Source organism: Pipistrellus hanaki (assembly GCF_964339955.1).
Source record: "Pipistrellus hanaki genome assembly, chromosome: 18".
Lineage (NCBI taxonomy): Eukaryota > Metazoa > Chordata > Mammalia > Chiroptera > Vespertilionidae > Pipistrellus > Pipistrellus hanaki.
Genome location: NC_140520.1, coordinates 23,750,593 through 23,777,451, shown reverse-complemented (window position 1 = coordinate 23,777,451; position 26,859 = coordinate 23,750,593). Strand labels below are relative to the sequence as shown.

At 41.7% G+C, this 26,859-nt stretch overlaps 1 protein-coding gene across 3 annotated transcripts in view; it reads right to left on the bottom strand.

The window, feature by feature from the left end:
* HMCN1 (hemicentin 1) overlaps positions 1-25,780 on the bottom strand; it is a 343,610-nt gene extending 317,830 nt beyond the window's left edge. For all 3 annotated transcript variants that reach the window (XR_014793395.1, XM_084866565.1, XM_084866564.1), the window contains exon 1: positions 25,106-25,780. Coding sequence is in view for 2 of the 3 variants with exons in the window: in XM_084866565.1 (XP_084722691.1) it covers positions 25,106-25,376 (271 nt within the window). In the remaining variant the exon portion in view is untranslated. The remainder of the gene's footprint in view (positions 1-25,105) is intronic.
* Positions 25,781-26,859: the final 1,079 nt, after the last annotated feature.

Sequence of the window (26,859 nt, the reverse complement as noted above, 5' to 3'; positions counted from 1 at the left end):
ATTTTGACATGATGGGTGTTCAGTGAATGAACGTTGAGGAATAATAGTACAAAAAGTAGAAACCGAGTCCCCCTCCCCGCTGGCTTCATGTGCATTCAAAAGAATGCTCTCTTATGGCATTTAACTTGAACTTGATGTTTTTTCCTTGCTAAGGGCTATTAACATAAATATTGCACCACAGAGGGGGTTTTTGTTTTTCTTCTGATAGCCATCTTTCAACAAGTCTGGCTGCAAGTAAATGAGATCAGCATTTCAAGAGCCAACTGTTATGTGGCTCATTGTCTGTACTTGCTAAATGTTACTTTCCCTAGAGTTTGCCTCCGTTTCTATCACTGACTCTATCTTGTAATGAAAATTAATGCCCTGATTTAAATGAATGATATGAAATATGATCTATTATGCCTGCTGGCACTCAGTATGTTTTGCCTCATTACTACATTCTTAAAGAATAATTAGCATCTCAAGGGATGAACTGGATATTGCATATCCAACATTTGCAACTACGTTTAGTCACAGTTAGAAAACAGTGGTTCTATCATTTCCACACACTAAGCCTCAGTTATTAGTTTTACCAGTCCTGAAAAACGGAAATTATTCTCTGGAGAACATGGATTGTGTTACTGATGAATCAGTTGCAGGCTAGGGGAGCCTAGAAACTTTGCACTTGCAAGCTTAGAATACTGACCCTGTTGTCATGTTTTTGCATTTCTTCCAAAGTTTTTTAGACAGTTTTACACTTTTTCTACACTTTAATTAAAGTTGATAAATAAAATGAAGAACTGATGCCACTGAGTTGAAATATTTAGTCTTAAAGTCCACAAGTGTTCAGGGAACAGTCAGATCATCGAGACCAGAGTTAAGTCACTGCTGAATTTACTAGAGAGCTCCCTGTTACACGATATCCATATCTCTATCTATATTTCAGTTGGATGTGGAAACTGAAATACAGGTTTAATATACTTTATATGTTGATAATTCACAATTTAAATATTAATCTAAGTATACCATTTATTCATTCATTTCAAATAAATTTAAATCAAAAGTTAACTGCTTAAATACATCTCACAAAATCTACTTATAAAATAATACAGAAAGCTATTCAGAGTAGAAAATAGTGTATAGTAATCTTTTGTTATCAGTCCCTTCATTTCTTTTACTATTTTTTTTTATTTCTCTAAGTTCCATTTTTTTGCAAATCTGCTACGATTTTTGTTTCCTATTCCCCTAAAGTATTTCAAACTCATCTTACTTCTTTTAAGAAAAAATTGTTTTATAACCTGACGGTTCTGAAGCCTTACATTTTTGTGGGTCTATGTTGGCAGTTGGTTGTTTCTGCTGGTACTTGTCCTTGGAGCCTGGCTCCCCTGTGAGCCTGGTTACATTTTTCAGTGATTTTCCCCCATTTTACTCATGGAACTATGTGAGGGAATTGCTGGAGGCCTAGGGCTTTCATTTGCTTCTAATAGGTACTACCAGTTCAAGATCACCTAAAACCAAATTCACACCAACCATTCTTTTCATTAAAAAAAAAATGTACTGGGGTGCTGAAACCGGTTTGGCTCAGTGGATAGGCCTGCGGACTCAAGGATCCTGGGTTCAATTCCAGTCAAGGGCATGTACCTTGGTTGCAGGCACATCCCCAGTAGAGGGTGTGCAAGAGGCAGCTGATCGATGATTCTCTCTCATCAATGTTTCTAACTCTCTATCCCTCTCTCTTCCTCTCTATAAAAAATAAATTAAAAAAGTATATATTTTTTTAAATGTACGGGGGTGACATTGGTTAATAGGATCATATGGGTTTCAAGTTTATGTTTCTAATATACATCTATACATGGCTCTGTATGCCAACCACCCAAAGTTAAATCATTTCCCATCACCATATAACAGCCCCCCTTCACCACCACCCACCCCTTTCCCTCTGGCAACCACCACACAGCTCGTTGTGTCCACTTATAGCCCACACAGGAGTGAAATCATCTGAACCTTAGCTTTTTCTGACTGACATATTTCTCTTAGCATAATATTCTCAAGGTCCCAAATGGGGCCTTGTCACAAATGGCAGTATTTCTTCTCTTCTCATGGCTGAGTATTCTCCCATTGTGTATATGTACCGCATCTTATTTATCCTATGCCAGTGTTTCCCAACCTTCTCTCATGATGAGAATCACCTGGTGGAGTTGTTAAAACACAGATTCCTGAATCCCAACTAAGAAGTGCTAAACTAGAATTTTTGGGAACATATAGGTAAAATTGTATACCTAACCTAGTGCTCTAACACAGATGTTATATACAGAGCACTAAGTTAGTATGCAATTTTACCTATATGTTCCCAAAAATTCTAGTTTAGCACTTCTTAGTTGGGATTCAGGAATCTGTGTTTTAACAACTCCACCAGGTGATTCTCATCATGAGAGAAGGTTGGGAAACACTGTCCTATGCTATACTTCAGGACACTTTGGATGTCTCCATGTCTTGGCCACAGTGAATAATGCTGCAGTGAGCATAGGAATGCCTATAACTTTGCAAATACATGTTTTCAAGTTTTCTAGGTATATACCCTAGGAGAGCAATTGCTGGGTCATATGGTAGCTCTATTCTTAATCTTTTTAGGAATTGCCAGAATGTTTTCCACAGTGGCTGAACCAGTCTGCATTTCTACCTGCAGTGAAAAATGGTTCCCTTTTCTCCACAACCTCTCCATCACTCATTATTACTTGTCTTGTTGATAATAGCCATTCTAACAGGTGTGAGGTGGTAGCTCATTGTAGTTTTGGGGTTTTTTGTTTGTTTGTTTGTTTGTTTGTTTTGTTCTGTTTAAATATATTTCATTGATTTTTTTTTTACAGAAAGGAAGGGAGAGAAGGATAGAGAGCTAGAAACATATATGAGAGAGAAACATCGACCAGCTGCCTCCTGCACACCTCCTACCAGGGATGTGCCCACAACCAATGTACATGCCCTTGACCGGAATCGAACCTGGGACCCTTCAGTCCGCAGACCGATGCTCTATCCACTGAGCCAAACCGGTTTCGGCAGTTTGGCGTTTTTTTGTTAATTCTCACCAGCAGATATTTCTTCCATTGATTTTTAGAGAGTGGAAGAGAAGAGGAGAGACATCCAGAGAGAAACATTGATGTGAGAGAGACAAAACTATTGCTTGCCTCCTGCACATGCTCTAACCAGGCCCCAGGATTGAGCCTGCAACTGAGGTATGTGCCCTTGACTGGAATCAAAACTGGGACCCTTCATTCTGTGAGCTGATGCTCTATCCACTGAGCCAAGCCAGCTCATTGTATAGTTTTGATTTTCATTTTCCTAATTGGTAGTGAAGCTGAATATCTTTTATATCTTCTTGGGAGAGGTGTCTAAGTCCTTTGCCCATTTTTTAATTGGGTTGTTTTGTTTGTTTGGTGTTGAGTTTTATGAGGTCTTTACATATTTGGGATATTAAACCTTTGTCAGAGCTATTGTTTGCAAATATCATCTCCCATTCAGTCGGCTGCCTCTTTGTTTTATTGTCAGTTTCTTTTGCTATGCAAAGGTTTTTAGTTTTATACTAGAGGCTCAGTGCATGAAATTTGTGTAGGGGGGGGTAAGGGGGATGTCCCCCTCAGCCCAGACTGCACCCTCTCCAATCTTGGACCCCTCGAGGGATGTCCAACTGCCCTCTTAGGCCTGATCCCTCTCATAATCCAGGACTGCTGGCTCCCAACTGCTCACCTGCCTGTATGCCTGATTGCCCCTAATCGCTTCTGCCTGCCAGCCTGATTACCCCCTAATCACTCCCCTGCCAGCCTGATCGACACCTAACTACACCCCTGCTGGCCTGATTGCCCCTAACTGCCCTTTCCTGCTGGCCTGGTCACCCCTAACTGCCCTCCCCTGCAGGTCTGGTCACCCCCAACTGCCCTCCCCTGATGGCCCGGTAACCCCTAACTGCCCTTCCTTACCAGCCTAGTCACCTCTAACTGCCCTCCCCTGCTGGCCTGGTCTGCCCCCAACTGCCCTCCCCTGCAGGCCTAGTCCTAAACATTTATGTGAAAGAGACCTATCAATCAGTTGCCTCTGGCATGCACCTTTACCAGGCTGGGATTGAACTTGCAATCTAGGTATGTATCTTGACCAGGAATCAAACCCACAACCTTTCAGGGCATTGGATGATGCGCCTACCAACTGAGCCACACTGGCTAGAGTGTGGCTTCATTCTTTTGTCTCAGGATTGTTCTGGTTATTAGGGGTCTTTTGTGGTTTCCATACAAATCTGATGATTTTTTGTTTTATTTCTTTTTAAAAAATGATATTGGGATTTTGATGGGGGTTGCATTAAGTCTGTATATTACTTTGGGTTATATGGCCATTTTAACTTGGGTAATATGGCCATATGAACATGGGATATATTTTCTATTTTGTGTCTTTTTCAATCTATTTTAATAATGCTTTGTAATTTTTTGTATATAAGCCTTTCACATATTTAAGTTTATTCCTAGGTATTTTATTCTTTTTGGCTACAATTGCAAAAGGAATTGTGTGTTGTTGTTTTTCATTTCTTTTTCTGAAGTTTCATTGTTACTATACAGGAAAGCAGTGGATTTTTCTACATTGATTTTATACTCTGAAACTTTACTGTATTTGTTTACTGTTTCTAATAGTTTTTTGGTGGAGTCTTTAGGGTTTTCTATGTACAGAATCATGTCATCTGCATGATGACATGATTTTACTTCCTTCTAAATTTTGATGCCTTTTAATTTCTTTCTCTTGCCTTATTGCTCTGGCTAGGCCTTCCAGCACAATAAGAGTAGTGAGAGTGGGCATCCTTATCTTGTTCCTGATCTTAGAGGAAAAGCTTTTAGTTTTTCACTACTGAGTATGATATTAGCTGAGGATTTATTGTATATGGCCTTTATTATGTTAAAGCACTTTCCTTCCATTCCTATTTTATTGAGTGTCTTAATCATAAGGGGTGTGCAAGAGGCAGCTGGTCGATGATTCTCTCTCATCGATATTTCTCTCTATTCCTCTCTCTTCCTCTCTGTAAAAAGTCAATAAAATACATTAAAAAAAAAAAAAAAGAACCTGCCTCAACCCAAAATTGTGAAAGTTAAATGAGATAATCCATGTGAGCATTCAAAAAAACATCTGTTTTTAAGAAATGTAAGTTTCTTTCCTTTTCTTCTAAAATATAAAATAGATAACAGAGCCTTCATTAAAGTGTGATGTAACTCTTTATTTCACTAGGCATTTAGGAAGAGATACTATGAAGATCCTGGAACTGATACTCTTAGCTTATTCCAAAAGTTAATTAATAAAAAGGGCCAGATTTCAGCAAAAGGAGGAGGGAGCGCTCATAAAGGATATCATTGTAGACAAGATCTTTTTTGTGTCTCTACCTTTAGCTTAATTATGCTGATCCTCCTTCAAGCGGATCCTTTCAGCAACTGAATCCCCAGTTTTGGAATCTGCCTTTGTTTCTTTGTAATTCTGGCCAGCTCTTGACCCCACATCTCACCCTTGGAATTTTCCCTCAGGCCTAAATGCATCTCTGTGGTTGTCAGCCTGTCTCTGGCTGCCCCTGTGCTAGTTCTCGGGTGTCTGATAACCTATCTGGTATCAGCTCTCCTTCACATTTTGCTGTAGAAAATGGAACCTCTCCAGGCATGGTCAATTTACCAGTGTCCCTGGGTTTGGGGGCCCAGGGACTCCCGGACTCAATGCGGCCCTTTTCCAGACAGCCTCCCCCGGAGGACAGATCCCTGTTCTCATGCCCCTTGCCCTGTTCCTTAACCTTTGGGCTATGATAGCTGTGAGTGTAAATCTAAGTGATAAATACGTGAACCAAGGGAGGCACTTCTGTCATTGGAGGAAGACAAGAAAGAGGTGGACAATAACATTAGAGGAAAGAAGAAAAATTGATTTAAAAGTCTAAAAAGTTTTGCATAAAGAGCCTCAGTAGTAAAACATCTTGGATCTTGTGGACATAGCCAACCTCTAAATCTCTTCTCCACTAACAGCTTTCAATTCAGGCTCCTGGGGTGATTTTCCTCTAGGATATCGTTGACACTTTTATTATCCGGGCCATTGTTAAAATGAATTCATTTAATTATATATGTTATGCTAATAGCCAATACTGCTGGCATCTTCCCTCCTGCCTCATTAGCCTCTCTGCCTGAGTTCATCCCTTAGGGGGGTGAAACATCCTTCTCCTCTGATTCATTATTGATAGATTGATAGCATGGAAACATCTAGTTTTCCCACTTCTCTTATTTATTAGGAGCCATGACTATGAGAACTAAAGTTTAGGGATTAACCAAAAAGGACACAAGCACAAATTTCACTCACTTTAATTACATCACTGAAACCAAATATGAGCAAATTCATACAAGTTCAAGTACACAGAAGATGTGCACTCAAAAAACGTACACTCAGACTCATGCAAACTAACATCTGCACATCTTTTCATTAAGGTGCATTGTTGGAGTTGTTTTTTTTTTTTTTTTTAAGTACAGAGACATCTAAAACTTAACAGGAAAACCCCCTCTGAAAAATAATGCCAGTTATTTCTTTCCAGCCAGAATAAAAATGCAGAATAGAGTTTAAGTCTTCCCTTAAAAACAATGAAATCAGTTCTAAGATATTCTTCCCTCTTTTTTTTTTCCCTAGAGGACAAATAGTACAGATTGTCCTACACAGAAATTCTTCTGGTCTCCTACAACTGGTAAGGCTGCTGTGTTAGCCTGGAATTTGGAAGCAGGAATCCCTGGGTTTGAATTTCACCTGTACTACCTGTAGAGGTCTTAGACAGGTCTTAGAGATACTCTCTCTAATGTTCATCTACAAAATGGCAGTGAATTAACAGTTACTTCTCGTATTTGTCATAGGAGTTTTGTTTGTTTGTTTGTTTTTAAATGCACGTGATGCCTATTTGGCTAACTACTGAGTCAAAATTCATTTTTTTAAAAAGAAGGAGGAGGAAGAGCAGGAAAGGAAAGAAGAAGAAAAAGTGGCGGAAGAGGGACAGGAAAAGGAAAGGGAGAAAAAGAAAAAGGAGGAGGAGGAGAAAGACAATGGGAAGGTTGTTAAACACCAATGTCATAAAACTTGGGAATTGTAATAGCTATAAGATTAAAAGATAAAAAGAAATAAAGCCATAAGCTGGTGGTTTGCTTGAGAGGCCGTGTATAAATGAATCAAGAATGAATTGCTATTGCAAACCTAACAGGGCTGAGACAGGGGCCTGGGCATGTGCAGAACAGACCTGGAGAAGACATGTGTCTTCCTATGAGCCTAGTTGCCATCCAAGCACCACAGTTGTCAAGGAGCATTGAGAAGTGGCCGTGAGCCAGGCGAAGGCCATTTTCAGCACTGCCACTTGTATCAGTATTTTCAATAAGGATAATTTTATTGAATGCTTGCCCTTCAATTCTGCCCTCAGCACTCTATAGTCTAGCAGAGTATGCATGATAATATTCATAACTAAAATGCAAGGAACAATGTGTGAAATATAATAAGAGATGCAAAAATATAGAATAGGGACTCTAAAGAGGAAAAAATTACCATCATTGGGAACGGCTTTATGAAGAAAATAATATTCACTCATGCATGCATGAAGCAAATATATTTTGGCATTTTCCCACATGCCAGATACTATTTAAGGAGTCAGAAACAATCACTGTAGATAATGACAATTGGTTTTGAATACACAGAAACAGGGTAATCTGATAGAGAACAACATGGGGCTGGAGAAGGCAACTTCAGATAAAGAGGCCAAGAACAATCTCTCTGAAGTTTTATATTTGAGCTGATAACTGGAAACATTCTTGGCAGAGAGAAGTATAAAGGCCTTGAAATGAGAAAGAGCTGAGCATAACAGAGCATTCCCAAGAAAGCTGGAATGAATGGGAAAAAGGAAGGGTAGAAGAAGTAGAGAAGTCCTCAGGGTTCGGAACTCATAGGTGAGTTGAAGGAACAGACTATTTAATTCAGAATCTAAGGGAAGACGTTGAAAGGCTTATAATGTGACTTATATCCATTTTGAAAAGACTCCCATGGCTACTGTATTCTGAAGCATGACAACCAGGTGGAAAGTTATACCAGAAGTTGAGAGAGAGAGAGAGTTGATGGTGAGTGGTTGATAGTACTGGAAACTGAGAATAAGGGAGAGATCCAGACGTGTGTGTGTGTGTGTGTGTGTGTGTGTGTGTAAAATTGTTGGATTCACCATTTAGAATACTAGTAGAAAACAGGAGCAACTGAAAGTGAGGAAAGAGAAAAAGAATTCATATTTATTGCTCACTTGCTGTGTCTAGCTACTTTCTACAGATGATTTCATTTAATCCTCACAGTAATTCACAGGTAAGATTATCATCACCTGCTCCTTCTTTTCCCCTGGAGGTAAGTAAAGGAAGAAACATGTTAGTAAGTAAGTTGCCCAAGGTCCCATTACTAGGAGAGAAGAGTTTCAAATCCAGGTCCATCTGACTCAAAACCTGCATCCTTTATTGACCAAATATATTCTTGGAGATAAGGATAAGAGGAAAGACAAAGTAGATAAGGTCTGCACGGGAATTCTGAAGGTTCACTATTAAGAAGCTGACTTTGCTATAGCCTTTAACAACTGTCTCTTCACCCAGAATTCCACCCTTAAGCCAAGATTTTTACCATGGATGCCCTGTAAAAATCTTGGCTTAATGTATTTCTTCAAGCTCCCCATCCCAAGGCCACTGTCCTATTGCCACCCATTGCCAAACCTTCATTTGTAAGTGTTTATTGACCCGCTATGGATTTGATATTCTAACAGAGCCCATGCTTTCTGAGGTTGCTGCACAGGAGGTAAGAACTTTGGTTCTCCTTTGCTCCGCTCATGGGTAGCCCCTTCTTTCCCATTCCTACCTCTCTCAAACCCCATCAGCCCCTATAACGGGGTTCCGATCTCTGATTTTCATCAGGCATGGCTACCTTGGCCTGCTACAGCCCTCAGCCCATTGCTGAACTCCAGGTGTGGTTTTTAGAGCAGCTGTGATCCCCGCAGCCGGCTGATGAGGCAATACTGAGGCTCTCTGTGCTAGGTTTCGCAGTCCCATACAGGCATGTCCAAACAGCACAAGATCTCAGTGGCTAAGGATGAGGAGTTCTACAGCCCTCCCCTGCCACTGTACCCTGAGGCTCAGCAGCACCCTCCAGTGGAATTCACCAAAGTTGATGATGAGAGTTTTTGAAGAGGCTGTTGTTTTTAGATTAAAGAAGTTACTGTACTGTTTTGTTTTTTTTTCTTGAATAATTGGTAAAGCTCTCCTGAGAAGTCATCTGGGTTTAGAGTTTTCTTTAAAGGCAGATATATTAATATGAAGAAAGCCTTCTGTTAAAATGGGAGAAATGAATACGCGGGAAAACAATAATGAGGCAATGAAACGTGTGAAGATATGAGAAGTGGCCTTTCAGTAACATGGCAGACTATGTAGACATGGAAAACAGAAATGCTGGATAAAAAATTAAATTTCCTTTTTATAAAATAGACAAGCTCAAATTATATATATATTGAGTGGCCAGATTATTATGATCTCTGAATGTATAATAATCTGGCCACTCAATATATTTGTATCTCAAATCGTTACCAAAATTATTTTAAACTTTTCTTGAGATCAACCACCTATTTGCCTTGAGCTATCTAACAGCCAGTGTGCATAGGGGAAAAATGATCAGGTGCACAATATATAGTAGCTTTGATACCAAATAAATGAGGTACTCAAGAGAAGTACACTGAGTGGCCAGATTATTATGATCTCTGAACGCATAATAATTTGGTCACTCAGTGTATATCCTATATAATTCATATATAATAAAAGGCTAATATGCAAATTGTTCCCTCGACCAGGAGTTCGACCAGCAGGCAGGCTGGCCAACTCCCATGTCCCCTCCCCCTGGCTAGGCTGGCTGTACCCCACCCATGCATGAATTCATACATATATATTTTTTTTTCCTTAAGTGGTCAGATTACTATGTGTTCAGAAATCATAATAATCTGGTCACTCAGAGTGTGTATGTGTATGGAAAACTCCCAATTACCTAAAATAAAACGAGAACCAAAACCTAATTAAACCAGTAGTCACCATGGCAACAGAAGAGGGCGTCAGATCCTGATTCAGGGTTCGGCTGCTAAGAGTTTGATGTCCATGTGAGTACTTTTCGTGGTATCAGCCTTTTTGGATCAGAGAAGTACAATAGAGTGCCCTGTTTAAAGCCAAGCCCTATCAGTGAAATGGGGATCAGGAAAAATTCCTCACACTAAGCCAGAAAATTGGCAAGAAACATGCTATCTACCCAGGTCTCTAACGTGAGAAATAAATCTAAGAGAAATTGAAACACTAAGCCAGAAACATCTAAGAGTTAATAGGAGTTGTACTAACTGTATGGTGCAGAAATTTAAAGACAAAAAAAATTAGCCCACAAGCTAATTTGAGGACCCCAACAAAAGCAAATGCAACACCCGTCGATAGAAACAGCAGTAGTACAGAGTATGGGTGCCCTCGACTCCTGGCAGAGAATGCCATAAGAGTGAACATTTAGCAGCCACGCAAGAAACCCAAGCACAATGAGAGATTCAGCAGACGAATAAGCTGGGAGAATGTGCACCAGCCTAAGAGGTAGAAACAATACAAAATGTTTAAGAGATTATAATATTTAAGAGCAAATGGAACAAAATAAAATGGCAGATTAGAAAAAGAACCAAATGAAACTTCAATACAAAACTATGACTACTGAACTTGAAAACTAAATGGATGAATTCAATGTAGATTAGACAGAGTTTCAGACGCTGGCATGAAAGATTTGATGAAATCACCTAAAATGCAGCAAAGGGAGAGAAAAAAAAATGGAAAATAGGAAAGGAAGCTAAAAAGCCTTGAAGAATAGAAAGTGGAGATTCAAAATACACTCAATAGGATTTTTTGAAGGGGATATTACAGAATGAACAAAGTAAATATTTGAAAGACACGAATTATATAGAATTGAATTCAAACTTAGGTCCTCGGGCTGGGGAGGCAAGCAAGGAAAAATAAATTCAAATCCATGCTTAGACACTAAATAAGAAACTTCAGAAACAGAAAAGCAAAAGAGATTATCAAAATACCCAGAAAGAAAAGACAGCTTACCTAAAATGGAATGACAGAAGACTTCTCATCAACAATAAAAGAAGTCAGAAAAAATAAAATAATATCTTCAATGGGCTAACTAAGTTCGGTACATAATTCTAAACCTAAGTAAACTACTAAGAAAGGTGCTCTACATAGACTTTTAAAAAGACTAAAAAGATGTTCTACTGTTGTAGACCATTAAAATAAAGATAAAATGAACAATTCCCTAGGAACGCAAAATAATCCTGAGCTAGTATGTACCCAACATGTCCTTAAAGCAAAAACTGACTGGAGATATAAGAATAAATTAACAAACACAGTGGAACTTTTTAACATAATTTATTCAAAAACAGGTGGATCAACTGGACAATAATTGATAGAGAGTATTTGAATAACAATTAACAAGCTTGATCTTATGAACATATATAGAAGTCAGCACTTGACAATAGGAGAATTTCTTTGTAAGTACATATGGAATATTTATATAAATCCACCCTCTCACTAAATATCTATTTACTGATTGCCTTCTATATACCAGGGACCCTTCTCTGTGAGGCTCTGGGGAACAGCCATGAAAAGTAAGTCTCTGCCCTCTTGGAGTTTATATTGAGTGGAGGAGACAGAGCTTCAATGAAGGGATTCACATCGTGTCTAATGTCAAGCAGGGCTAAGTTGATAAAATATAAATAAAGTAGATTAATAAGGCAGGCATGTGAGGAGCTATGTCGGACTGTGGCAGAGAAGGCCTCTCTGAATAAGTGACTTTGAGCCATCAGCCATATTTGTCATGATGTAAGCCATGCAAGGGCCTGTAAAGAAGAAACAGTAAGAGCAGTGGCTCTGGAGAGGGTGTGTGCCTGGCTTCTAAGAATCAATAAAGAGCCCAATATGCTAAAAGGGGGTCAGAAAGGGGAGCTGGGAATGATGTGACCTGTATTTTGTTTTAAAAGCATCCTCTGGCAGCTCTGGGGAGAGTGGCAGAAAGGCCAATTAAAATGACTGGGGCTACAGGATCAGGGGTAGAGGGAATGAGTAGTGGTCACATTAAGATCTTAAAGGTAGAACCAATATTAGAGTGATTAGTTTTGGGGTGGGAAAAAAAGAGATGAGCCAGGGTGATTTCAAGAGTGTTGTCCTTGTCCAGAACAACTCAGAGGAAATGGTAGCACCTGGAGGTAAACACTGCACTTGCCTCTTCCCAGGACTGCATCAAAATTACAACTAAATTATAGGACAATCAACCTGAGAACCATCTGAAGACTAGCTGAACACAAGTCCCATCTATAACTAAGGACATAAAGAAGAAACCACATGGAGGCTGAAATGCCACTGTCAGTCATGCAGCGGGTCAAAGGCTTGGCTGGCCACGGGTGACTTTGAAGAGGGAGACAGAAGGTCATGGAATGTGAGCAGCCTCCAAAATCTGGAAACAGGTTCTTTCCTAGACTTTCCAAAAGGAATGCACATCTAGTTTTAGTTCAGTGAGACCCGCTTCTGATTTTTACCTCCGGAAATATATGGTAATAAATTGTATGGTAATTGTTTTATGCCTAAAGAAAATGCAGCACCTTTGCTGCAGCGGGGTCACTGGGAAGAAGCGTGTAGGGTGGGGAAGGGTGCCGGTAAATGTGAGATACCTTTTCGATGTGCCAGTGCAGTGGTCGGCAAACTGCGGCTTGAGAGACACATGTGGCTCTTTGGCCCCTTGAGTATGGCTCTTCCACAAAATATCTGTGCGATTGAAATGTACAGTGCAATTGAAACTTCGTGGCCCATGCGCAGAAGTCGGTTTCCGGCTCTCAAAAGAAATTTCAATCCTGTACTGTTGATATTTGGCTCTGTTGACTAATGAGTTTGCCGACCACTGCGCCAATGGCTATGTAAGGTGGCGGTGGGGTGCTCCTGTTCCATTTCTGCATTGGTGTTGCCCGCCCAGACTCTCTGGATATTTACCGTTGACATTTCTCAAGTTGTCATGGAGAAGAAAATGCTCAGTTGGCTTTTTCCATCATAAAACTAATTCTGACCTAACTAGTTCTTCCAATCCAAAGGACTTTTCCAAGCAAAATTAAACTACCTAGTAACACTAGTGAATGCCTATTACACTCTCTTCTCTTCACAAATATCATCCCAAAACATCAACTTCGCCCTTTGTGGAAGGGTGGGTGGACAACTGTACACATCTATTCTCAGTTCTACATCCAGTGATGCCATATTGGTAGTTTGAAATTGGCAGTGGGGAAGTATTTACACCATGGAAATTGCCAAATGATACAAGTAAGGACTGACTCCCAGCCCCAGAGTCAATGGTTGAACATTGATCATCACACCAGAGATTACATCCTCAGACAGAAGGAAACAGAGGCTCAAAGAGGTCAAGTGACCTGCCCAGCTACAGAACCAGCACCCAGGTGTTCTGATTCTATGTCAATGTGATTTCTCTTATAGAGTCCTCATGGGTCCTTCCTTTGTATCAGGCTTTGTACCAAATGTTATATGTGCATTTTCTCTTCTAATGCTCACAACTCTACAAAGGAATATATGATTGTTCTTTTCACCTTAATGTCAAGGAAACTAAAACTTGATATTTAGTAGCTGATTAATAATCAAATGTTGCTCCATTTGTTATTAGAGTCAATTCACTCAAAACTTCTGTCATCCTAATTGTACTAAGTTTTACTTCATCAAGATAAATCAAACTATTCTTTTCTGTTACAATATAGAAGGAAAAAAAGAGGAGTGAAGTTATTATCCAAGGCACTAATTAAGTCCAGAAAGGTTATAATAAATATAAAAGGGGATCTCAATATTGAATGACATTTTTCTAGGAAAATTCCTTGGATGAGGTGGAATTCTGACAAATCTTTTTAATTATAGGTTTGAAAATGTCTGGCACACAGGGACACATTCCAGCATGGGGTGTGGCTCCAGGGAAAACTTCAAGGCAGAAGTGAGACCATCTGATCCAGAGGGTGGTGAACAAGTCCATCTAAGAAGAGCAGGGAAGACCCTCTGGGGAGCATGAAACAATAGGAGCGAGGTTCTTTGTGTGCTCTGGCAGCGGGCTTTGAAGTGGAAATAATGAACTAACCAAAAAGCAAAACAGATTTCACTTTGAATCTCAAAACTTGACATTCCAGATAGTTACAATATCATTTTAGGGTTTTGTTCTCTACTGCTTAATGGAATAATGTATTTTTTCTCCTTTCTACCTGGTGAAAATATCCAAGAAGATCCAGCTCACATATTCTCTCTCCCCCATCACCCGTCAGTCCCATTTGCCAGCCTCCTAGATCTTGATAAGAACAGCTCAGAGTCACCCTGAAGCATTTCAGTAGCAATAAGTGACTTCTAGCCTGGGAACTTCAAGGAATTCCTCCGACTTGATATAAAACAGTGCTTAAAGGTTAGCTTTCAGAGATTGGGTGCTCTTGGGGGAAATTGCTCCAACTGGTGTGTTTGAAGTTTCCAAGAAAAAAAGAACCAAGAACTAGAGGTATACAAACTCAAAATATTTAGGAACCCACGCCTAATTTCCAGAATTCCTAGCTCCTATAGGATTTTCCCCATTTCAAAATTAAATATCTCAACATCTAAAAAAAAAAAAATCAAATAAAGCTTTATTATTAAATGTTTTAACAGTAAATACTCAAAGTATTAAATGTTTTAAAAGTAAAATTCACAGGTTTTTTTTTAAAGTTCAAATTATTTCCAGGACTGAAATAGCATCCCAAACATACTAATGCCTCCCTCCATAATTACCACCAAGAACCCCATTCCCATCCAAAAGGAGATGGGAGCTTAGAGTTCATAATCTCCCTAATATGAACATTTTTAAAAATATCAATATATATTTTATTGATTTTTTACAGAGAGGAAGAGAGAGGGATAGAGAGTTAGAAACATTGATGAGACAGAATCATTGATCGGCTGCCTCTTGCACACTCCCCACTGGTGATGTGCCCGCAACCAAAGTACATGCCCTTGACCAGAATCGAACCCGGGACCCCTCAGTCCACAGGCTGACACTCTATCCACTGAGACAAACCAGTTTCGGCTAATATGAACATTTTTATCAGAAATTTATAGAACAGCCCGAATCTCTCTAGTCAAAGAGTAATAGAGTCTTGTGAGATTTTGTGTTTGTTTGTTTGTTTGTTTTATTTCAGAGAGGAAGGGAGGGGGAGAGATAGAAACGTCGATCATGAGAGAGAATCATTGATTGGCTGCCTCCTCCATAACCCAGGCATATGCCCCCAACCAGAATCGGATCTGGGCCCCTTCAGTCTGCAGGCTGATGCTCTATCCACTGAGGCAAACTGGCTAGGGCTGGTGTCTTGTTTTTTAAATGTTAATTACTGAGTAGTCTCAACATGGGTTGAAATGTGTCTACCCAAAATTCATACGTTGAAGTCCTATCCCCCAGCACCTCAGAATGTGGCCTTATTTGGAAATGAGATCTCCGCAGATGTAGTTAGTTAAGATGAGGTCATACTGGAGTAGGGTGGGCCAATACTCCAATAGGACTGGTGTCCTTACAAAAATGGGAAATTTGACCCAGTGTACAGAGAGACCGCCCTGGGAACATGAAGACGGAGAAACTGTGCGTCCACAAGCCAAGGAGCACCGAAGATCGCCAGCAAAGCGCCAGGAGCTGGGAGAGAGCGTGGGGCAGGCTCTCCCGCACAGCCTGGACAAGGAAACTGCCAACATCTTGATTTCAGATTCCAGCTCCCAGAACTGAGACAATACATTTCTGTTGTTTTAGGCACCCAGTGGGGGGTACTTGGTTATGGCAGCCCTAGCAACTAACCCAGAGGTCCCTTTGCCAGGCCTTCTTAGGCTCCGCTCCTCCATCTCACACGTGTCTCAAAACATAAGAAGGAGCAAAAAAATAATTTGCAGGAAGCTATTATTTGTTTGTTTTTTTCCAGGAAATTTGTGAGAGTGCATATAAGCTTCAATTGCTTCACATGTAAACTTAAAGACAATATCCACCATTTAGGGATTTGTGAGCCTAATGATGTAAAACACAATATGCATCAACGTTTAGTGTCTAGTCCATCACAGTGACTCAAAAAGTAAAATGGTAGCTGTAATTACTAGAAGTAAAGATGATACTACTAAGCCTGTGTCAAGAAGACATGTGAGACGAGGTTTCCTCAGGAGTCCCTGCCCTCAGACCGAGTTGCCAACAGCTGGGATCATCGGGCTCCAACTCTCCCAGGGCCTGCACTGGTATCTTACACTTATACCCAAGCCTCAGCTGGACTTTGCACCAGCATATCCCACCCTGCTTTACATCCCCACCATCTGTGGTCCCTGCCCCAAATGCAAACCACTCCTCTTTCTCATGCTCTCACCCTCTGTTTCCTTTCTCTGGACCCATTCATCACTGTAATTTTGCTACTGTTATGAATCATAATGTAAATATGTGTGTTTTCCAATGGTCTTAGATGACCCTGCTAGTGGTTCTCAACCTGTGGGTCGCTATAGAGGTATTAGAAAGGTTGAGAACCACTGTGTTAGAGCATCCTTCACCGAAAATTCTCAGCTCTTGCCAGTCCAAAACATCCACATTGGACTCTGTGATATGCCACTTCATTCTCTCTCTCATTAATATCCTCTCAGTCACATCCTATTGCTTTATCACACTTGCTCAACAAAATCCCAGTCCTGCGTCAAGTGGTCAGCCTCAGCAGTTACGTGCAGGCTGCTGAGAGCTGATGGAGAAAATCACACAGCGAGACAGTGTGGAAGCATTACAACTCCATCTTCAGAACCACAACTCATCCTGGGAACCCATCTCTGTGTCCACAGTCACCTTCTACCTTCAAAAATGCCATTTTTTCCCCCAAACTCTCTTACCCTTCTACTCTTCCCTCCTCTCATCAAAGGTCTCTCCTTTCTGAGTCTTTCAGAAAAAGAGAGTCCATCAGACAGGAAGTCCCCCAGCATCCTGCATCCCAACCTACTGCTTGTCCATAACCATGCATGCTGTATGTGGTCTGCTTTTCTCCTAGCACAATCAACCAAAGGTCTTCTCCTGCCAATGACTAGTCCTTCTACTTTGCATTCCATCTCCTCCTGCTTCCTCAAAGCCCTGGTTTCATAAATGATCTCTCCTTCCTTTGGCATCTTCTATCTCTTCTACTCCACTGACTCCTTTCAGCAGGATTACACATTCTCTCCTCTCTTCCATCTTCAAATGTTCTTTCTCAAATCTAAGTCCCAATAATTTATAGTTATTGAGAATTTCTTGTGTGCAGGGGATTGTGCTAAATTTGGGGCATTTATTATTTCAATCCTCACATCAACTTTATTGAGGAGATATTACCCCCAATTACTGACACTGAAAGAAATTAAGATAATGGGACAAGTAATTGGTAGAACCAGGCTTTTAACCCAGGCATCAGACTCCAAAGACAATGCTTTTAACCACAATTTTTTTACCCATCATTTCAGCATCCTGGCCTCACAACCTCAATGAAACTGCATTTTACCTTTTTTAGTTTAGCTTGTATTTTCAGTAATATTACACATGGATGGAGTTGATAACTTCACCTGCTTAAATCTAGCAACTTTTTAGATTTCCACACACACTGCTCCTTCCTGTTTCTCTTCCTACTGACCTGGACTTCCCTTTCCAGAATCCTTTATGAATTTCCCTTCTCACTGTCTCTTCAATACTTGTGTTCTCTGTAGTTCCATCTTGTCTTTCTTCTTCTCTCAGTCTACATACTCTCCTTGGATGATCTCATTTATTCCGATGGCTTCAACTGTATCTCTATAAGTTTCAAGTGGACAGAACAGCTACTTGGCATGATTCATACTAACACTGACAGTTGGAAATTCTGAAGGAATGATACCTGGAGACAGACAGGCCACCCAAACAGAGGCATTTACTTTGATAAATTAACCATCAACTAAGGTCTGGATCTCAGACTTCCAAACTCAGAAACTTTAACTTGACACTGTCAGAGTATTTTAAACAATAGAGACTGACGTATAAGACTGGTGTGCCAAAATATGAGTTACCAATCAGGAATATAACTGTGTGGTAAATCTGATGTATGTGCCAGTCTGACAAGAGCTTTCTCTCCCTATAAGGAAAGTGTATGATGTTAAATTATCAAGAGGCTCTTTGGTGAGCATGCAACCAAAACTAGGAGAGTTAACAGTTTGGTCCAAATATGTAATGACATCATTACATATTTATAAAGATAAACAGTCTATGGCTACAGTTGGAGTGTTGCTTGTGGGTGGACTAGTTATTTAAGTGCGGAATGAACTAATGCTCTGAACCCTAGATCAAAATTGGCACATAAAAAAACACCCAAATCATTCAACTTTACAAATGGGCAGAGGATCTGAATAAACATCTTTCCAAAGAAGACTACAGTTGGCCAACAGGTACATGAAAATGTGCTCAATATCACTAATTATCAGGCAGACACCTCACAGTTATTAGAATGGCTATTCTCACAAAGACAAGGAGTAACAAGTGTTGGAGAGAATGTGGAAGAGAGGGAACCCTTGTGCACTATTAGTGGGGATGTAAATCAGTGTAGCCACTATGGGAAACAGTGTGAAGGTTCCTCAGAAAGTTAAAAATAGAAGTACTGGATGATCCAGCAATTCCACTTCTGGGTATTTATCTGCAAAAAACAAAACAAAAACACTAGCACCCCATGTTCATTGCAGCATTATTTACAATAGCCTAGATGTGGGAACTACCTAATTGTCCATTGATGGATGAATATAAATATACACATACACATGTACACACACACACACACACACACACACACACACACACAAATACACACTGTGGAATATTATTCAGCCATAAAAGAGAAGGAAATATTTTCATCTGAGACCTTGGGACATTATGCTAAGTGAAATAAGTCAGACAGAGACATACAAATGCTGTATGATCCCACTTAAAGGTGGAATCTAAGAAAAAAAAATGAGCTCATAGATACAAAGAACATATAACTGGTGGTTGACAGAGGTAGGGAATAGGGGGTAGGTGAAATAGGGGATAGGAAATAGGGGACGGCAGTTAGGGGCAACCAGGCTGGAAGGGGAGGCACTTAGGGGTAACTGCCTGCCTGGTCATGCCTAATTGCCCTCCTCTGCCTCAGCGCCCACCTCCATGGCTTTGACTGGAAGGACCTCTGAAAGGATGTCTGGAAGATGTCTGGTCTAATTAGTGTATTGTGGGTAGCAAAACGGCTTCTACATGTCATCGAAAAACATCCAGAGACATGAGATCCCCTCTCAGTGAATCATGGAGGGCATGCTCTCCCTCCCAGGAGCCTACCCATGCCTTCCCCTTCTCCCTCTTCTTCCCCAACAGACAAACAACTTCTAATCTCTAAGGGACCCCCCAAGGCTTGCAACCAGGACAGCAATGGGCAGCGGCAGCTCGTCCAGGTATAGGTAGGAAGTTAGACATGAGTGGCTGGGGTGTGGTCTGCCCTGAACAAAGGTCAGACCAACAGTGCCTTCGGACCGCCTCTCTGTAGGCCACCCAGCAGCCAGCAGACTGTCAGCGGGCAGGTTCAGAATCAGCTAGATTTTGGCAGAAGCTCAGAGGAAAGCAACATAACCTCAGTGTGACCTTACTAGGGTCCTGGACTAATTATAATAAAATTTGCATTGCGGTTTAGATCAGCCACCCTTAGATTTTTCTGTAAGCATTATGGGTAAAGGCATGCACAGAAGAAATATAATTAAATAACCCTATTCTATCAATCAAACCTGAATGCAAATGAAAGCCTCCACCTAGAAAATCCCTCATTTAAACCGTATAAATTAGGAGTTTGGAGCCATTGTCTCAACTGGCTCATTCCTAGCTTGGAGTGCATCTTCAATAAAACCCACTTTACTTTAAAAAAATAATAATAATTTAAATGCTCTCTCATCTAGGGAAGGAAGTAATCATTGCAACCAAAATATCTCACTCAAATTCTACTTTAGTTTGGTTTCTCTTGGATTCAAAAGACCAATCCTTTTCTTCATGAAAACTCTTCTTCGCACAGCGAGCTACAGGCAAAGGGAGACTAATATCTTCTTGGGTCTTTTTCCTACACATACTGAAACTGACATTTCAATTTGAGGTTTAGCTAATATAAAATGTCAATAGATTTTCAAGGTCTAAGAATTCAACTCAATTCCAATACCTGTGTACCTGGAGATAGCATCAGATTCCACCAGTTAAAGGGTTTCATTCTACAAGACTGCACCCTGCCCCCGCAACGTGAGACGTCAATCACAAGCCCCAGCTGTTTTGTGTGTTCCTGGCCAACCAGCTATACATCACAGGTGCCAACAATCCCCTAACAACCCCCTCGTTGAGTCCAATTAATTTGCTAGAGCAGCTCAAAAAGCCTCAGAAAACGCATTTACTCATTAGATTACCTGTTTTACTATAAAAGAATATAACTCTGTGAATAAAAAAAAAAAAAAAAAAAAAGGGCCACATACTGAACTTGACAAGCTCGGGGAAGACCTGCAAGGTGGACCTTACAAACACAGAGGCCAAAAGGAACCACATTAGGATGGTCTGGTCATAAAAATTCCTAACTAGAAATGAGTCATAGTGGGTAGTTCTGTCCTAGGCCTGTGGCTTCCTTGACAAAGGTCCAAGTGAGCCTGTCTACTATCTTTTTTTTTTTTTTTTAATATATTTTATTTATTTATTTATTTATTTTTATTTTTATTTATTTTATTATTATTATTTTTTTTTTTTACAGAGAGAAAGGGAGAGAGATAGAGTTAGAAACATTGATTAGCTGCCTCCTGCACACCTCCTACTTGGGATGTGCCCGCAACCAAGGTACATGCCCTTGACCAGAATCAACCTGGGACCCTTCAGTCTGCAGGCTGATGCTCTATCCACTGACCCAAACCAGTTTCGGCCTGTCTACTATCTTTTTGTATCTGAGATAACACTCCTTGGAAATGTCAGAGTAGTTGTCTTTTTCCAGACCCCTCAGAGCACAACCTATAGCAAAAGCCCTCCTTGTTATCTCATTCCCTGCAAACCATCTCTATGTGCTGTAAACGTCAACTACTGACCACCCTGGACCCACCAATGTGAAAGAAATATGTTTTACTTTTTATCCAATCCCAGATATTTCCCCCGTTTGCTTTCTTCCACTCCCTTAATCTAATACCAATGGATTTCTTGGGACCCTCATTACACCTTCTCCTCTGATTCTTATATAAATAAAGCTGCAATAATGCCATTCTCTGGAGTATAGTCTCGATTCGTTGAGATTTTTGGCAATTGTCATCAGTTTGGCTCAAATAAACTCATAAAATTCTCTATAGGTGTGGACGTTTCTCACGTGGCTATCAGGAACAGCCAGATGGGACAGATGTCCAGGGAAAGGCGGGGAACAGGGCACAGGGCTTCCCTGATCTCAGAGCTCGCCCTCTCTGCAGCTCCATGTGGTCCCCAACCCGAAGCTCTCTGAAACCACCCTTTTGGGTTTTAATGAAGGCTTCATCCCATAATCATGATTGACTAAACCACTGGCAATAGACAACTGATTCACCCTGCAGCCCCTCTCTCTGCCCCAGAGGTCAGGAGTAGGGGAGAAAGGTCAACCTTCTCATCTCAAAGTTGGGTCTCATGCAACATCCTCACACAACCACATGAAGGGACCTTGAAAACATTATGCTAACGTGAAAGAAGCCAGTCCGAAAAGAACACATATACGATTCTGGTCATCTAAAAGTCCAGAACGGGGAAACCTAGAGAGACAGAAAGTAAATTAGTGGTTGCTTAGGGCTGGGAGAAGGATAATAAGGGGATAGAGAATTGATAGATAAATAAAAGGCATGAGGTTTCTCTTTGAGGTAATAAAAAAGTTCCAAAATTGTGGTGATGGTTGTATATATCTGTGAATATGAATGTATGATATGGGAATTACATCTAAATAAAACTGCTAAAAATTAATGCATTACAATTATAGAAATTAAAAAAAAAAAAAAAACACACACACACATTTGAAGATAATTAGCATCAAAAAGCTGGCCTGTTATTCCATGTCCCTGGTCCTCTCTGACGCTTCTCCTTCCATGGGTGCGTTATTGGTCCTCCAAGAGTGGCTTCTGATGTGCACCTTTTCTAAGTCATTCTATCACTTCCTTGTCAAGTTGTTAGACTTGTTCCTCTGTGTGCCTTTTCCATGTATTTTAATTGTTACCCCCACCTGCAAGCACACACCGTGCCCCACACTGTCATGCAGAGGTCCATGGCATCCCCGGAGAGGCCTCAGGTCTCTGTCAAATGCCTGAGACCATATCCCAGATCTCCTGCATCATTTCACCCAATTAACTGCAATAGCAGGTACCAAATGGCTTTGGAAAGTTGTAGTAAAGATCATTAATGTAATAATTATGATTATAATTAATGCAATTATTATATTCAATAACACACATTATTTCTTTTCATGTCAGTTGTATCACCCACCTGTAGGAATGTGTGTTAGAAACTATGAAAAGCAGCCACTTATAAAACAACCAGTCATAAAGTGTCACAGTTAGAGGTGATCTTAGAGATGTTAAAGTCCAATCCCCTCATTGTACAGTTCAGAAAACATTCAAAAAGATAAATGGACTTTTCCACTGTCACTCGGTAAGGCAGCCAATCCCCATTCAAGGCCCTTTTTGTCATTCTAAGCTGCTCACTAATCACAAGTAAAAGGAAATCAAAAACGCCTAATGATTTTACACACACAGTGTGAGAGAGAAAATGTCACTCCAAGGTATTATTACAATCCATCAAAATGAATTAATAACTAAAAGTTATTAGTATGTTTTAACTTCTTTTTCCTTCATCTTCAAAAATACTTTAAATACTCTTAGATAATAGAAATACGTGGACACTTCTCTCTAATCACAATGGAAACAGAATTAATAGTTTTGCTGAATTATACTTACAATTAATTTTATGGAACCAATTTAATCATTTTCGTGTATTAATTTTAGAAAGATCTAATTTATTAGTCATCTCTTATTAGCACGCCAAGTTTCCCCCACTTTGAAACATGATTGCTAAACTATAGGAAAGTCAACTACAGCAAACTTTCCCATTTGGTAACAATTGGGAATGCAGCATACCACAATGCAATTTATTCCAATAATTTTCATATCACATTGAAATATCATGATGATCCAGTTTCCATTTATGACTTGAGGCAATTTCTGTGTTCTGTTTGCGGCAACATCATTTCATAAGAGTCTTTTGGAGAAGAGCAAATTGTGGTGTTAATTAGAGAAAACAATTTTTACTTTGTTTTTTGGCCAACTTCAGAGTTACCCCTACAGAAGAAATACTTGGGCTATTCCAAAATAACAAGTTTTGAACTGCATCAACATTGACATCTTGACATTTAATGAATTGAAACATTGTAAGACACGAGGTGCCTCACTGAGAGGAAACACAGTAAATAACCATTCAATTCATCATTCAAATATAAAGAATATTTCATCAATGTAGAAATGTTTTATATATATACCAGAAGAATAAGATAGGTTATTGTTTTCATCATCTGAAGGGGGGGAGGGAGGGGAGAGACCAGAAAATTCTCTTTCCCCTCCAAATTTCCCCACAGCCATCCTTTTTTAAATAGTTGACAACTGACACATTTGACAGCTTGCAATAATTTGAACGTTATGTTTGTCAAATGCACAAGGGAAAAAAACTAAAATTCTCAATGTCAAGCTCTCATTGTAAAGAGGCTGTGTCCAGGGTCTTCTACCAAAAAGAGAATTTCAAAGCAGGAAAAGTATGGGAGAACAGTGGGGGAGGGCTTTTCAGAAGCCACTGCTTCATTCCTTCCACTGGGCAGCAACTGGTGTTAATGAAACTCAGGTGGATGCTAGACAGCACGCCCCGGGGCTCCCCTGGCGAGGCTGCCCCCCACAGTGACAATGCGGGCCCCTATGGGCCTCCCAGAAAGGTGCCACTTTAAAGGGAAACTGGGAAGAAGGAAAAAAAAGTTAACCGGGTCCTGTTACAGTGGAGCAGCTGAAACCCAAGGCTTTAGGGCAAAAATAAATAAAGTCCTTGGGCTTCCACTACCTTTGAAGAGCACTGACATGCCAAATTACATGCGTTTCTCCCGCATGAGCCATAGACATGATGTTTAGACCCATCTGGGAACCTAGCTAATGACGACCTGGTGCAAAGATGAATAGATTCAGTTAAGCAATGAGTGGTTTCTCTCGTTGGCAGCGCTTCCGTCCCACTGGTAGTAATTACTGCAGGCTTCCTTGTCTCACAGAGGTTTTGTTCCCCATCTTTAGATGAGCATTATCCTGCGCTGTGCCCTCCACCTGGATGTTGTTAGCTTTCGAAGGATTGCAGCCGAACACTCATGTTCAAATCTGCCTTTATAATTAAACATTCGTGAGCTCTAAAATGAAAAAGTCAGTAGACACCGTTTGCTCAAGACTGGATTGTGGGTTTCCTAACTCCACGTATCCAGGCTTGGGGACCACCGTCCAAGCTCCTGAAACAAGTCATCTATCTATTCCGTGGCTGAGACACGAGCAGGTATCAGAGCCACCGCAGAAGCCAAGCAGCAATTCTTTGTTACAACTTGTGTTCGGGCTACACATCTGATCAAAAAGGTTTCCAAACTTCCCAACACTGAATCCGTTTCATAGAATAAAGCGCGGCGGGATCATGAGAAATAACAAAGACACCCGCCCAGCCCTGTGGCTCAGTGGCTGAGCCTCCATCTAGGAACCAGGAGGTCACGGTTTGACTCCCGGCGTGGGCACGTGCAGGGTTGCGGGCTCCATCCCCAGTGGGGGGCGTGGAGGAGGCAGCCCGTCCATGCTTCTCTCTGATCACTGATGTTTCTATCTCTCTCCCTCTCCCTTCCTCTCTGGAATCTGTGGAAAAGATATTATTTTTAAAATAAAAAGAAATAAAGTATAAACATTTCCCTTACCTGGATCATGGAAAGGCACCAAAGCGAAGTTGTAAAGAGGTCTTTTAGGTCTTTTCAAAGACGTCTCCAGAATTTTGGAAGCCCCTTCGATAACCTGAACCAGATCATCGTACATGGAGCCGGTCACATCGAACACAAAAGCCAAGGTGGAGGCCCCCTCGGGGATGTCCTCTGCGCCGCCGACCTCGGACGGGGGGCTCGCCTCCTGAGCGAGCGGGGAGTAAAGCAGAGCGAACAGCAATACCGCGCGGACGGGGTCCCGGGAAATCATTTTCTTTTCTGTCTCCTCTCCTTCTTCTTCTCAGCGCTTAGTCCTCCTCAGTCACAGACAGAGGGTCCCCTCTCCGGAGCAACGCATTAGACTCTGCAAACCTCTGTCCAATGCTCAAAAGTTTGGAGCTGCCCCTCGGACCGGGACAGGCACCGAACGCGACTCCCTTGCAGGGGCTGAGCGGCCGGGATGCAGAGCTTTTGTCTGCACGCAGCTTCCTCCCAGGGTGGTATCTGCCCGCCGTCCGGGGGCGGGTGGCGGAGTGAGGGGGGCGCGCCCGCCCGGCCCGTCCCAGGGGCGCACGGAGCCCTGCGACGCCCGCCCGAGTCCCGCTGTCCTCGCCGCCGCCGCTCGCGCAGGGCCGCCGCCGAGCTTCCCAGCTCTCCACTGGCCGCCGCTCGCCCGGAGCCGGGAGGGAGCCTGGCCCGGCCGCGCCTCCTGATTGGCCCGTGCCGCCCCCCGGGTCCCCGCCCCGGGCCCGAGGCCCCGGCCCCCGCCGTGCGCGCGCGCGCGGGCCACTCTCTCCGCGCGGATGCGGGGGTCGCTCCAGCTCCAGGGGAGCGCTCCCAGGGTGCGCTCCGCTCCGCTCCGCTCCCGCCGGCGCTGTGCCCACCCTGCAAACACCCAGGGACACAATGGCTGTCCGGAATGAGAGTCAAAGACCCAAACGGAAAGTCTCCACGCTAACTAGCACCAAGGGGGTGGGGGGCTCTTTTTCTTTTTTGCACAGCGCTGCTTTAGACATCTCTTACACGATGGCCCCCCAGAAGCCAGGACGCCCCAGCCCAGCCTTAGGCCCCTCGGCCCAGACGGAAGGGGGAGCTGCAAACTTTTCCACCAGGGCTGCAGCCACTGCCACTCTTTGATCTCCTCGGGGACATTGGAGATGTGGAGAAGAGGGAAGGAGGGAGCTGGATTGGGGGGGAGAGAAAGCCAGGGGAATGGGAAAGGGGCTGTTGAAGGAAGTGATAGAGACAGCAGGAACTGGGGTGTCGCTGATTGAAATTCGGAGAGATGGGAGAAGGGAAGGGAGCTGGACTGGAGACAGGATGAAAACAGGTAGAAAACTGATTTTTTTTTTTTTTAATATCACTAACAAGATCCATGTTTGCTGAGCACCTTTCATCCTCCCTTCACACGGTGAGGCAGAAGAATGTCCGCACGTCACATCTCCTCCCATAGAACTGCCATGTGCCCAGTCTCAGCCAAGAATCCATTTAAAAGGTGTTCCCCCTCCGTGCCGCTTTCTTTTGCTGATAAGTAAGGAAACCTCGCCCTGGGAAACATTACAAAGTTTTTCCGTTTTGTACTTATTATATACATTATAATACTAATAACAGAGATAAGAAAAGGTGGACAAAGAAAGTCAACCATCAGCTAAGGATTCTCTGCTTCATTCTCATAAAAAAAAAAAAACGTGTTTCCTTCCCGGGAAAGGAGTTGTTGTCCGGATCCTGGCGTGTGAAGAGGGGCCAGTGGGCAT